Genomic DNA, 15,022 nt, shown 5'->3' on the forward strand with positions numbered 1-15,022 from the left:
ATGCAGCAATAGTATCTGAGCCTACTCCGTGTTTTGTAGCTGATCATCACACTCACTTCATTTATTTTGGGATCTGAGACAACCATTGACATATATATAAGACAACGAGCACCTGCCATAGGTTAACTTGCACGTGACGTTACGCAATGAACGTTACAGTGACAGAGTGACTTCCTTCTCGCAGCTAAAACAAGCTAGCTTAGCTAGCTAGCTCAGTGGGCTAAGTCAAACTTCTCTGGGTTTCTCTCCGTTGAGAAGCAAAGAGCTTGACCGAAGTGGACTGTGTCTGCGTGTCCAGCAGGTCAGATATTTCACCAGCTCCTTATCAACTTCGTGTAGCTACTTAAAATGGCTTTAGTAACCGCGTTAAGAAGACTGTCTCACGTCAGGTTACGAGAATATTCCTGGAGGACGGCGGCAGTAACTTCGAGTGCTGGTGCCTGGCTGACTGGTCAGAGGAGTTTTACCACCGGCACACAGTCTCTGAGGTAGGTACATTTACTGCGAGAGTAACTTAGTGCTCAAATACAAGGCAACGTTTGAACGCAACCGTGCATACTGTTCATCTCTGTGTTGCATGTACAGAGGTGCACGCCAAACTCCATGCAGAAAACGGGTAGTGACATGTGACCTTGCTCATCAGCACACGCCTGGCAGGATATCAAGTAGAACATTAAATGAAGACGTTTCTTTAACGTCAATTATTCTTGGCTTTGCTAGGCTCAGACACGTGTGTAGGAAACACTATGCATAGCGCACTTTCTTTACATTTAATCTTTTAAATGTCCGTTGTTTGTTCCCACAGCTGTCACATTAGTCAGTGGGGTTTTATTTAGAGTAAAAAAAAAACACTTGCATGTATAACGGTAGGTTGAGTTTGTTATTAAAATCTGAAATTGTGTGATTTCAATGTGTGAAAACTGGTGTGTTTGTCACATAATAACAATAACAAGAGTGGCGGTAGTGTTATCATCTTAAGGCTGATTGAACCTTGGATGAGGCTGAAGTGATCCATCCTTCTGTTCAGGTACAAGGCTTTGACCAAGGCTAGGCTGACCAAGGCTAGGCTTCCCAGGGCCAAACAACTTGTTGAATTGCGTAATGCCGGGCAGGCCTTAAACTGGTACACTGTCCCTGTGAGCTCACATAAGGGGTGCACGGCTGACCCTGACCCTCCCAAGATTAACATGTTAAAAGTTAAAGTTTCATGCAGGTATTTCCAAGTCCATGCATGTTAAAAGTCATGTGGTGCAGGTAGTGGGGCAGCTAGGTTAAAAATATTCATGACAATTTCTTTTTCGATAAAGCAACACATTTAGCACAGATGAAGGTTTATATTTTATGAAATAATATAGATAAATCGGTGGGTGGGGCGCTGCAAATTTGGCCATTTTTCAAAATAAAATAAATATGACAATTTTGCAGAGAACCTGAATGTATGACTGTTCATGATTGTCAATGTGTGTTCAAGCTGATTAGAAGATTACATCCAAGCCAAAGTTGTGTACCTTCTTTAAGACTGTGCACACCAGAAACTGCTCGCACAACAACATCTGAATCAACCGTACAAATCAATATTGTGTGCAGGCAGAGAAGTGCAGCATGTGAAACATGGAGTAACATCCTACTGTCAGCCTCCTCATGATCGCATGGAGGACAAATCCTGGAGCGGTGGCTTACATTTCAAATACATTACCATGCTTGGTAAGAAATTAGTACCTTTGGTAGCAAGTGTAAACAATCAAATGTATGCAACAGAACTTGGTATTTTACATGTAAGCAGAATCTCCTTTTAAGATATGTTATGTGCCAAAAATGAGATGAAGAGACCAATTGGAATGAATATAGAGAAAACCTAACCAACCGTAATCTGCTCACTGGAGCAAGTGATGACGATTTTCACCTTTAGACGGGCATACCATGGCAACCCAGAGGTCTACCAAAGTTCAGTATAGCTTCAACTGTGACTAAAGGGTTGCTGATGACACTGGACTTTATCCAGCGATATCTCTGTCCATTGTGCTGCTAATCAACATTCTGTAGATGCATGTTATGCATTCCAGCATGAAAGCAAGTGGGTTAAGTTTGTCCCTGAAGTGAGCAGGTTCCTTTTCTTTTTAAAAAGCACTCTTAAAAAAATAAGGAGGGAAAAACTGTAGTCTTCTGACATCTGATCTAATCAGCTTGAACACACCTTGGCAATCGTTAGTCATGAAATCATTCTTCTGCAATATTCAGGCATATTTGGCAGCCCCGATATATCTTTTCATAACATACACATCTGTGCCAAATGTGTTGCTTTTATCACAAAATAAACATTTGTTAGGTTATGCTTTCTTTCACTTTCACTAAGACTGAGGCTAAAGTGATCCATCCTTCAGGCTGCCCAGGGCCAAACAACTTGTTGAATTGCACAATGCCGGGCTGGCCTTAAACTGCCTGACACTGTCCCTGTGAGCTCACGTCAGACGTGCATGGCTGACCCTAACACCCCCACCCACCCGTACCTATCATGTTCGAAAATCCACTTGGGCGATCAAAGTTTAATGCAGGCTTTTCCAGGTCTATGCATGTTTTGGTCTTAAAAGATCATGTAATGCAGGAAAGTGTATGGAATTTGATAATTGGCTTTTTTCTTTTTTTTTCTTTTTTTTTAAAAGCGGATTATACAGGGTTCCCGCTGGTCCTGAGATTTCCAGGAGGTCACGGAGTTTAATATTCATGGCCAAGGAAATCAGAGGTTGACTAAGAGTGCCAGGGAATTTCATGAATGGGGTCACTTAACAGGAATAGGGTTTACTTGAATGCTCTTTATAACTGAATTATTAATTTATGGAAAGTAGTGAGATTATTGAGTCTTTGATAATAGTTTTCTTTAGTCTACAGTTTTTTTTTTCAAGAGTGCGGCTCACTAGCCCATACGTATCGGCTATACCCTAGATCAGAAGAATTTAGGAAAAGTGTTTGAAACTCTTTTCACGGTTATAACAACTGTTATTGAGCCCAATCCCCTTGTCACTCTCTATGGAGTTCCCCAGGAGGAAATGCAACTATCGGCTGAAGGATTTAGCTCCCTTGCTTTTGCAATTGTACTTACAGTACATTACTTTTTTTTTTGAGATTTTTTTTTTAGGGTATTTTTAGGCCTTTATTGACAGGACAGCTGAAGAAATGAAAGGGGAGAGAGAGGGGGGAATGACATGCAGCAAAGGGCCGCAGGTCAGAGTCAAACCTGGGCCCGCTGCAACAAGGAGTACACCTCTATATATGGGCGCCCGCTCAACCAACTGAGCTATCCGGGCGCCAGTACTTTACTTACAGTAAGTGGTAGGATGCTGCCCCACCCTCCCACACATTCCCAGGGGCTTAAGGACATATGCCTAAAACTGGAGAAGATTAGGCAGACAGTGCTAGGGTCAGAGAAAAATGTTACCATGGTATCTAACCCTTTTTGTTCGACCCTCCACAGTAGTTTAGGAGTAGTGCAGTAGGTTCTTCTGTATTCCCTCCTTTTTTTAAGGATGTCCGGTCCTTGAGATGTGATCGTATTTATTTATTTTGCACAATGTGTGGCTGTGTTACTCCTGACCTGGGGCTGAAAATGAAAATGATTGAAAAAAATACAACCAACTTGTTGGAAAGAACATTCTCTTCAGCTAAATGGTGACTAAGACCAGTGCAAACTAAGCAGATGAAGAATGTTTATCCTCAACCTTCGTGACGCTGAATAGAAACATTTATTGGACAAATGTCTCATCCAACACTGTTAAAAATATCATACATTTGGGGCACCTGGGTAGCTCACCTGCGCCCCATATACAGAGGCTTAGTCCTTGCCGCAGCGGCCGTGGGTTCGATTCCGAATTGCAGCCCTTTGCTGCATGTCATTCCCCCCCTCTCCCCTACTCCTGTCTTCAGCTGTCCTATCTAATAAATGCCCAAAAAATACTCTTTAAAAAAAGTCATACATTCTGTGAGTCATCAAGGTTTGAAGAATTAATTTTCATTCATGTGTAATTATATCTGCTGTCAAATTGTGGAATTGCATAGTATAATAAAGCTGCAACGTTTTTAAAATTATATTTTAATACGGCTATTTAGTCAAACAAGAGACCCTAATTTAAGTAATTCCATCATCATTCATTTTCTTAAAGACAAATTATGAAATTATGCCTGCTTATGTGATATAAAATAGCTTTTCTTGATGCATAAAGTGATAACCTTCAATGCATCTGTAGTTTACTGATTTTTAACTGGTCATTGTTGTCTAATTTAGAAATTGGTCTGACAATGTGACTATTGTTATGTGATCCCACTGGGGTAATCTCATAACCTTGGCCTTATATATTCACACATATATTCCCAATAAAAATATGATCTACTATAGAAAGAGCTTGACCATAGCCTGCATCATACTTCTTCTTCACATTTTGGTCTTAGAGGTTTTCTAGTAGAGCTTCTTCACTCTATATAGACCAAACTACTTGTTTTCTTTTTACAAATAGTTACCATAGTGATGCCCTTATTAAGTGGCTTATTATTTTCTCAATTGATGAGTAAATCATTTGGTCCATAAAATGTCATGAAAAAAAAGTTTAAATTGTCCGCCGCAATTTGCTATTTGGCTTAAGAAATGACTTTAAATTTGTAATGGATTATCAAACTAGTTGTAAATTAAATTTTCTGTCTATCACCTAATCATCTCTGCTCTAGATTTGTTTACCTCTTATACTCAATTGTAAGGGAAGACGAAAATTCTTGGCATATTCTGGAGAATTGTGTGTAACTATTGGAGTGGTAAAAAATATACAACATTCTAAGCTGGAGTAAATTGTACTTATATAAATAAACAGGCTGTAAAAAGGATTTGATATAGTTTACACTGTTCTGGGTTTCCCACAATGAGGTTTTGAAGGACTTTGGCATCTTTAGGTCTGAGTGCAGGGATGAGCTCTGACCACTAGAGGGCAGTGAAGGCTCAGGGCTGTGTGTGTGTGTTTTTGTGTGTGTGTGTGTGTGTGTGTGTGTGTGTGTGTGTGTGTGTGTGTGTGTGTGTGTGTGTGTGTGTGTGTGTGTGTGTGTGTGTGTGTGTGTGTGTGTGTGTGTGTGTGTGTGTGTGTGTGTGTGTGTGTGTGTGTGTGTGTGTGTGTGTGTGTGTGTGTGTGTGTGTGTGTTTTGTCAGGTCAGACAACAAGGTGACGGTCCACTTCATCAACCGAGACGGGGAGAAGGTCACAGCGAAGGGGTCGCCGGGAGACTCCCTGCTGGATATTGTCATTAATGAAGACCTTGACTTTGATGGCTTTGGTACACTCACTCACTCACTACTCTCTGGTGTAGGATAGACTGAGATTTAGAGATTTGGATAGATCTAATCAGCAGCGTCTCTCTGCTCACTTCTTTCATCACCCATTGTGGGTGTGGTTTCAGGGGCATGTGAGGGAACCTTGGCGTGCTCCACGTGCCATCTGATCTTTGACGAGGACGTCTACAAGACTCTGGGGCCAGTCACAGACGAGGAGATGGACATGCTAGATTTAGCCTACGGCTTGACTGACACGTAAGGTGGACACAAACACTTGCCTTGAACACACAGCAGGCCAAACCGGTCTGTCCAGTAGTGAGATTCCATCGACCACAGCTACTTAAATTGGATTTTTTGTATTCGTCAGTGGCCGCATCTCCACATAGACAATGCTTGTTAATTGGATGAATTAATTAATTTTTCTATAAAAATGTGCTGATAATGTGAATGTGTCTTATCCTTTTTTAAGACTTGTGTGTCGCACCCTGCATGATGCTGATGAGATGTTTCTGTTGAGGTAATGAGATTAGTAAGAGTTAATCTTACACCAGCATCAACTTAACTCAGCATAGCAGGGGGCCGTACTGTTCAACGAGCTGTAACTACAACAGTGACATATTGTCAGTTACACCTTATTATAATAATATAGGAAAAACAACTTGTGCTTCAACTTTACAAAAGACACTCGTATTTTGGCTTCATTTCAATTTCAAATAACTACCAATAAAAACATCTGTATATAGAGGTGATTAAAGAGTGTAAATAAACGAAATGCCTGTTGCTGAAAAAATGGCGACCCGAAAGCTTAAGATTTAAAGGCGCTGACACACCAACCCGATTACCGGCCGTCGGACGTTCTGGCGAGGTCGGTGACTGGAGTTCATTTTGGCCGATTTGACTTGTTGAATCGGCCGGTGGGCAGTCGGACTCAATGACCAATCTGATTGGTGGAGTGCTAGCCCTTGACTAGCGATTCAGTGCACGAGAAAACCGGAGCTGACAACGCCAGTATCTTCTTATTACTAGCCATCGATCCTTCTTGACTACGGTCAAAACTCTGTGATGAAAACAATGACTGACGACAGCGTGCTCTTTCTAGAGAGATGTTCCGTCATTTCCGGTTTTCATTTTTTGGGGCGACGATACAGATTAGCGCCGCCTGCTGTTATGGAGACATTAAGTCTCATGCACGCACAGAACGTACGCTCACGTCTGCGTCGCTTCGGTGTGTCCCGAGGCACTTTTTGGACCGATGGGAGCCGACTGATCAGTCCGACTGCCTTTTCTGCCATCAGGTTGGTGTGTCACAGCCTCAACACTCCTTATTTTTTCTCCCCACAGATCTCGCCTGGGTTGCCAGATCTGTCTGACGAGGTCTCTGGAGGGCTTGGTGGCCAGGGTTCCGGAGAGTGTAGCGGACATCCGACAGAGCAAAGACGGATCCTCTTAACCCGCGGCGGGGCGACGTGGCTGTAGACATTGTGCCCGGTCAGGACTGAGGGAATGTGCACAGGGACGATGGTGGGTGTTAATCTGTCAGCACTGCTGGACTGCCACAACATTATTATTATTTTTTTTTTTATGAAAATACTTCCAAGTCACCGACAACAAGAGCCAGCTTTTAATAACCAGAATGTAACAATACAGGATTTGGACTCGCAAATCCATTTTTATTTTTTATTTTATAGAAAGTAAAACTACATAGGCAAGAGTTTTAGAGTAAACTCTGTAACCATTAGAGAACCTTGCCATCCTAGTGTGAGGAAGTATGGCAAAATATTACGACATAAACTCTAAGCTAAGACAAACCTATGATATCATATCCTTATAAACTCTTCATGTTAATCCTAATCACTTAAAAAACTTGTATTAGTTACTATGACTGATACATGAACATCACTTTGCAGACTGCAACATGTGCTAGTTTGTGGCTGTGCCTTCGATTATCTAAGAAAGTATCTTTTGATTTTCTTGTTACTATGACTGAATTTACAAGATTCTCTCTTTGTGTGTAAATGCAGTCATTATCACTGAACAAGGAAAAGGTCCACCGCTAAAAGACTACACAGCTGACTGCAGCCTGTGAAGGAAATGTTTGTGAACCAATGCAACTAACAGTTCTTGACGCCTCAGAGATTGTGCTGATGTCCCCCAATATTTTATTCTACATATGTATACCCCTACTATTGTTGGTTTGATCAGATCCTTTATGTAACCGTATAATTCAGTCATGTGATTGTACATAGCTAGAACACACACATATATATCTATGTATAGAATGAAAAATAATGTAATAAAAAAATCACCTTTCTAATGGCGTGTTGAACTGTCAGTTTTTTCATGTTTTTATATATTCAGTTTGAAAATATCTTGTTTCTAGCATGTCCTTATTTCCCCCTACCGATAACCACAACCGTAAACCAATAATTACATCAAACGTTAATCAGGTCATTTTATTTGCAAATGCAGGTTCTTTTAGGCTTGTTAACACAGCGTATGAATACATGTATATAGAAAGGAGGCATAGACAATATAATAAAGCAACAGTCTTATGGCCTATTTAAACAACATTTTGAGCTGCATAAAATATAAAGCTTGAAAAACATCCTTGGGGGGTCATATTTACATAATAGAAACATTGCGACAGGACACATTTGATTAATTCAAATCAATACAGGCATGTGTGAAAACCACATTGTTGGCAACAAATAGAAAATCAAGGATCATACCTACAAATTGTTCTACTGCGTGTATGTACTGCTGTATGTGCTGGAACACGACCTTTCATATGTCACGTGTGCTAATGCTGAGAAGCGTTTGAAATGTGTATAGTGTTAAAAAAAAAAAAAAAAAAAGACTTTTAGAACAGTGTATGCCAAATGTAATGACCAAATATTTAAAGAGCAAAGACTCACTGCAGACAGAAAAACCTAATCGGTGTCACCTAAAAAAGGAGTTGTTCAATAATAAGAGGCAGTTCAGATTTCCCACTAAATCACATGACCTTAATCTCCAAGTCTTGTGTAAATTTGGAACCTATTTGTTAAAGTTAAGATACCAACAGTAACACGAAGTGATGCTTCTGAATCAAAACTATAACCATGATTGTATTAGCCGTTATATAAGCTATAGCGGTACACTGATTTGGTGTAAAAAAAAAAAAAAACTTATTAAATCCCATAATGTCTCCTACTAATTATGTTTAAATGCAACTATTGTGGTTAAACTTTTAATTTGAAATCAAATCATTTTAAATAAGTGCTGATGCAGGAAATCAGTGATGCTCACATAATGTTAAAAGTTGTGTAGGCCGGCTCTTTAAAGGGTTTACTTTATAATAAACTCAGTATAGTCATTAACCATTCATTAATGGTACCTAATAGATTTAAATGTCCAAACATAATGCAGCAGAAAATCCAATGATGAATCATTAGTGAGAGATTTTACTTGTTCGTGGTAAAAGAAGGCAACACCAGGTAGTTTAAATTGGCAGGTTTTAACTTTGGCCTGATTTAGTTCAAAATAAAAACAAGTTACAAAGTTACATTCTTCTAAAAAAAAAAAAGCCCATGGACTGGACACAACTTAGTTTCATTATGCATTTGATACAAAAACAATCCATCAGTTTAGACTGTTCTAAACATTTTTCAATAGTATTTGTGCATCTGCAAGTGTAACTCCAGCATTGAGGACATTCAAGCAAAAATGTATACATTCCCTTAATGGCAATAAGCTTAGTTTAAAATGTAGCTGGTTTTGCTTGAAAGCTAGTTTTTCTACCAAAGCAGATTAATACAATTTTAAGTCCTGTCACAGACTCAGGCAAAATGTATCGGACGGTAGAGGTCAATGCGTTAAGAGTCTAACGAAACACTAAAAAGCAGTCATGCATTTAAGGTGCTGAGTATAATAACCATTTAGTTTGTCTTTTCTAGTGTGTGTTTAAGTTAAGTGATTTGTCTTGTTGTATTCATCTAACCCAGTTCTGCTCCAGTCCTAATCAGACATAAGATTCTTCAGCAAACAGAAGCTGGTCAAAGTCTGGTTCTGCTGCGGGATCGCTGCACCTCTTCAGCCATTCCTTGCGACTCTCCAGCAGAGCGAGCGTCACCTGCTGGCTGCTCTGGGGGTTACTGCGCGGGTGAGAGGAGAAGTAATCCCTCACTGCTTTGGTGGCAAAGGGGGAGAGACAGAACCGGGCCTCTGGTGTCCCTCCCTGTGAATCCACCTCCGAGACCTTCAGTCCCGGGTCGCTGGGCAGCCTGGCCCGTGTCAGGGTGGAGGCCCGGTCCACGACCTGGTGTCCGGGCTCTGATCCCCGGCGCTTGTAGAGCCGGGCGTCGCATCCCTCGTCCACGGAGTGGGACTTGTGTTGCTTGAACAGGGACAGAGACGGACCACTCTGCCTGTAGAAACAAGATGGCGAAGGCTGCTTCAGCTCGTTGGCTTCCCTTTCAGCTGCGCCGCTGTGGTGGGTGCTGTCACCTCCTGTATGGCCATGGGTGCTGTTGAGCGGGGAGTCTGAGGAATGGAGCCAGGGGGGCTTGGGAAATTGGAGACTCCCTGTAGAGCGGTGGTGGGAAGGGGGGCTGGATGAGTCCTGGTTAGGATGACGGGGCTTGTGGGAGTCCGGGCCAGGCCTCCCCTTTACATGGCTCCCCCCTCCTCCTCCTCCTCCTCCTGCTGCATCTTTCGAGGCTCTGCTGATGGTTTTGGGCTTCTGTTGGCTGCAGATCAGTTTTGCCCCCCCCCGTTCGCATGCTTTTCCTTTCACTGGGACAGGTTTCCCAAGTTGGAGCGACTTATCAGTAGGATCTCCCTGTTTGTAGAAACACAGAGTGCATTGAGTTTAGATTCTCTTCACCATATATTTTTCTCAAAGGTCCACTTATTGATGATCTGCAGCTCAAGGCCTTTATTCAGTGGGTGGAGCTGGTCGGGTAACTTTCGGTCAGGTTAGAACAAGTTGTCATATTGTGGGGGAAAGCATACCCCCGCATTGGTTCTGGGATGGTCTCCCTGATCTTTCTCTGGCTCTTGGTTGATGAAGTCATATTGTCTGTATCTGGAGTTTGACCATGTTCCCCACAGCTGCTGTACGTAATGCCATATACCAACCACATCATTCTTCTTTACCTGGGGATCTTGATTTATGGTGTACCAGCTTAGATCTTATGGTGGTTTTATTGAGCATCAGCTCCCTCTGACTTTAAATGACTCACTATGTGTTCTGACAGTCCAGCCATGTAAGGAAGTATGGAGCCGGGACAGTGAATGACTTAAGATTTTGGCATTGAAAATAAAATTTAAAACTCCACTGAAAATAAAACGGGTATAACGTTTTATTCTGTTGTGATAGTTTTTTTTTGCATTCTGGTGTGGGTAGTTTTTTTTTACCCAATGACAACTGATGTTTTCTATGGCAAAATATTCAGTCTCTGTCCTGGCTCCATAAAGGCGTCCCACTGGGTTGCTTCTAGTGGTCCCTGTTGTGTTTCTAGTGCCATGGTCTTAAGACAGGGTGTGCATTCAACAATTTTTTATTGTACAGGGACTTTATTGGCATTAATGTTTCAATAACAGTGTAGTGTCACGGAAAAGTAAATTTTTGGTAACTATTTTTCGACATGCTATACTATGACTTTTCGTCACACTACACTATTACTTTTTTCAACATACTACACTAACATTTTTATCACTTTTCAACATACTATACTATTACTTTTTAGGGATACTATAATATGACATTTCTATTACTTTTTCTGCATACTATACTATGACTTTTTTCGTCATTCTATATACTATGACTTTTATTGTTTTTCAGCATACTATACTGTATGTTGTTTTTTTTAAGTGTGAACAACAAATAATAGAATGGAAAGTTGGAATATCAGCTTCAGGAGTAGCTCAGTGAGATAAGTTGCTGACGCAACAGTCTGAGGTTCAAGGATCAAATCCCACATTTGTGTTGACCGTTTTTCAACTTCTCTCCTCTGAAATGTGACCGATAAATACAACTTCCAACCAGCATGTGGTATCAGATCAAATAGCTCAGTGTGATGGAACGCTGGTTGGAAGAACACAATGGCTGTGAGCTCAATACTCACGAGAAGCACACCTTATGATGAGGTTCAACACCCAGAAACATGAGGTCTTTCACCCAGGAGACTGGAGTTCATGTCATGTGTGTCATGGAAAAGTACTTTCCAAAACTCAACTGTCTGAGTCAGTTGGGATTAGGAAAGTACTTAACCATGACATTTGGGACATGAACCCTGGTCTGCTGGGTCAAAGGCCCAAGTTGTCCTTATGACACTTAGAGAAAAAAATTCATGGTTGAAGTCGGCAAAAGGTAAGGTGCGTTGCAACCCCATAGGGGTTGCAACGCACCATTTATGACACTTGGGAAACCCCAATGCCGCGCCTTCGGGCGGCATTGGGGTTTCCCCCTTTGGGGAGGCATTGGGGTTGCTGGTGGGCACTGCCCCCTTTGGTAGGCACCACCCCTTCGGGGTGGTGCCTACCTTACACGCATCCTGCCAGATGTGAACCCGGCTCTCCTGGGTGATAGGCTGATGCACATTCGACTCTGCCACCACCTCTGCCGCCACCTCCAGTGGTTACAGTGCACAGTTAAGACGAACTCTTGGGTTTAGGAAAGAAAGAAATTTTCTGTGAAACACTTTGTGTTTCAGGGTGTTAAAACCACTTAATGAAGTGGACCTCATGGGTATTGAACTCCCAACCATTGTGCTCTTCCAACCAGCGCTGCATCATGCTGAGCTATCTGATATGATACACTTTGCTACTGTTTTGAGTATTTGACTTTTCCCTTCCAGTTTTAGACTTTGAAAATGGACAGCACCCCGAAGGGATCGAACTTTCAACCTCCAATCTCCTTGAGACTTCAACCGTCACCTTATCTTGCTGAGCTATATGCAAAGCTTGTGAAGGCTTTGGTTGGAAGTTGTATTTATCGGTCACATTTCAGAGGAGAGAAGTTGAAAAACTGTCAAGACAAATGTGGGATTTGATCCTTCAACCTCAGATTGTTGAGTCAGTAGCTTATCTCAGTGAGCTACTCCTGCAGCTGATAGTTCACGTTTCCGTTCTATTATTTGTTGTTCACACTTTGTCCTTGTAGACTAATTTATTTCATGTGACAAATAAACTTGATTGATTAATTAGTTGGTTGATCTGTTAATTGCTTGATTAATGTATTAATTGATAGGTTAATTGCTTGATTACTTAATTGATTAATTAGGAATAGCTCACAGATATAACTGACTCAACAATCTGAGATTGAAGGAATGAATCCCACTTTTGTCTTTACAGTTTTTAAGTGCTCTCCCCTGTAGTTTGAACAATAAATACATCATCCAACCAGAACCTTTACAAGCTTTGCATATAGTTCAGCAAGGTAAGGTGAAGGTTAAAGTCTCATGAAGATTGGAGGTTGAGGGTTCAATCCTTCTGACGTGCTGTTTGTTTTTAAAAGTCAAAACATTTTAGTGAAAAGTCAATTACTCATAACAGTAGTCTAGTGTAACAGATCAGATAGCTCAGGGTGAAGGATCGCTGGTTGGAAGAACACAATGGTCGTGAGTTCCATACTCATGAGGTACACTTCATGAGGTTTTACAACCAGAAACAGGAAGACTTTCACCCAGGAGACTGGGGTACGTCTTAACTGCGCCCTGTAACTTATAGATGATACGTCTCTCACTCTGTAGCTAAAACAGAGAGCTCAACACACAGGGTGAAAAGAGGAGCTGCAGTACAACAAATATATGGTGTTCTCTGAAAATTAAACCACATAAACCTATTCTGGTACAACCTCTAAATACAATTAGGAACCTGAAAATGAGCATAATATGAGCACTTTAAAGTCTAACAGTGGATGTAAAAAGTCCAAAACGTATATATATGGTAGTTAAGTGTGTTGGATTAGATAGCTCAGCGTGGTGGAATGCTAGTTGGAAGAACACGATGGTAGTGAGTTCAATACTTAGGAGGTGCACTCTATTATGAGGTTTAACACCAGAATGAAGAAGTCAAATACACCGTTCTAAGCACACTTGTGTTGATGTTCTCGACACTGAAGGCGCCAGTGTCAAGTTCAAGACCTGCTCTCTTAGTATAAAAACATGTTATGTAACTCATAACCTCCGCTGCTCTAAAGAAAATACTATTTTAATTTTCTAATCACTTTTTCTTGTGCGATTCCTGTAGATGTTTCAAAATTAAACATCTGTACAGAAAGGGTAGTTGTATTTGACAGTAGCATAACATCTGGAAATACATCAAAACAAAATGACTGTGACTAATTAGTGAATGAAAAATATATTTCAGTTAGAAAAGTGATATGCAGGGTGCCTGGATAGCTCAGTTGGTAAAGCAGACGCCCATGTATAGAGGTTTAATCCTTGATGCAGGGGGTTCAACTGTGGCCTTTTGCTGCATGTCATTCCCCCTCTCTCTTCCCTTTCATGTCTTAATTAGCTGTTGTGTCAAAATAAAGGCCTAAAATGGCCAAAAATTATCTTAAAAAAAAAGTGATATGCCGAGTGGTGAGTATGACATGCCTGATGAAATTAGTACTGGAAAATGGACATGGAGACTGATGGAGATAGTACAATGCATTACATAAGATAAACAAATGCATCAGATGTGGATGTAATGTGATTTGATGCTATAATCAAACTCAAAAATAAATATATTAGTATTTTTTACTCACCCCAGTCTTGTCCTCTTCTTCTTTCTCCAAGTTGTCTTGTTGGGTTAGTGACAGCCTCCGGCCTTTCTTCAGCCAAGAGTTTGGGTGTAGGCCCCTGCAGCCTTTTAGGGTCCCCCAGTTGAGTGCTTCTTTGGGTGGGGAGCCTTTTGGACAAGTCTCCAGGTCTGGATGTCCACCAGAGGTCAGAGCAGAGCTAATGGTTAGAGCTGTGGAGGGGACAGAAGAGGGAACAGGTAAAGGGGGCGCGCTGGAGGGCAGATGTGCCTTGGCTGGCTGCAGCCCCCGTCTGGTCGCCCAGGTGTGGTCACTGCTGAGGGAGTGCAGGGAGTCCAAGGAGTCCAGGGAGGAGCGGGTTTGTGCAGGGGAGGTGGCGGTGGAGGAGAGGCTGGGGGAGCTTACTTCCTGAGCTCCATGCAGGGTTAATGCGGGCTCACCTCCACCCCTCCTGGTCTGAACTCTGGAGTGTGTGCGAGTGAGTGTGTGGCTGCTCGGCTTCTTGGAGAGCTCTTCTTCTTCATCATCTTCATCCTCGCCAGAGAGACCATCAGTACTCCCTGAAACCCACGGCCGGAACTTGGCCACATATGCTATAGCCGGCTCTGAGCGCCGCCGCTGTGTGTGCCGACCATCTAGGGACAGCGAGTCCAGGGTGGAGGTGTCTACAGTCAGTGCGTCCTGTCTCCTTCCTCTGGCTCTCCCCAGTGGGTGTAACTTCAGACACTCTGGGCTGTCAGTTTGGGTCTGGTGCAAGTCTGGGTCTGTGTCTGGGTCGTAGTCGCTGAATGTGAGGATGGAGTCCAGGCTGCCTTGTAGCGGTTTGGGTCTGGTGTGCCTTCTGCTACAGAAGCCCGGTGAGCCCCCGCTGATGTTGTCCAACTCGTTCTCTAGACTGTCGTAGGATGAGTCTGTATGAGGGTACAGCCACGAGTCTAATGGTCCAGCAGCAGGACCAAGAGTTGATGCAGAAGAGACAAAGCAAA

General features: G+C 42.1%; 2 protein-coding genes across 4 annotated transcripts in view; one reads left to right on the forward strand and one right to left on the reverse strand.

Moving 5' to 3' along the window:
* On the forward strand, nt 1–8,160 carry fdx1 (ferredoxin 1). Of its 2 annotated transcripts, XR_005638507.1 has the most exons (5): nt 1–488; nt 5,183–5,307; nt 5,431–5,560; nt 6,647–6,826; nt 7,327–8,160. XR_005638507.1 is itself a non-coding variant. In XM_039793520.1 (4 exons), the coding sequence occupies exons 1-4, from the start codon at nt 349–351 to the stop codon at nt 6,753–6,755; spliced, it is 504 nt and encodes a 167-aa protein (XP_039649454.1). In that variant the 5' UTR covers nt 1–348; the 3' UTR covers nt 6,756–8,160. The 2 variants fall into 2 exon arrangements, 1 of the variants encoding a protein (XP_039649454.1); XM_039793520.1 differs by having other exon boundaries at nt 6,647–8,160.
* Nucleotides 7,745–15,022, reverse strand: part of LOC120554534 (rho GTPase-activating protein 20-like) — a 26,315-nt gene continuing 19,037 nt past the window's right edge. For both annotated transcript variants that reach the window (XM_039793477.1, XM_039793476.1), the window contains 2 exons: nt 14,043–14,971; nt 7,745–10,124 (listed from right to left, as the gene is read on the reverse strand). In XM_039793477.1, the coding sequence (XP_039649411.1) occupies nt 9,306–10,124; nt 14,043–14,971 (1,748 nt within the window). In that variant the 3' untranslated portion in view covers nt 7,745–9,305. The remainder of the gene's footprint in view (nt 10,125–14,042; nt 14,972–15,022) is intronic.

This window comes from Perca fluviatilis, chromosome 24 (genome assembly GCF_010015445.1).
Source record: "Perca fluviatilis chromosome 24, GENO_Pfluv_1.0, whole genome shotgun sequence".
Taxonomy (NCBI): Eukaryota; Metazoa; Chordata; class Actinopteri; order Perciformes; family Percidae; genus Perca; species Perca fluviatilis.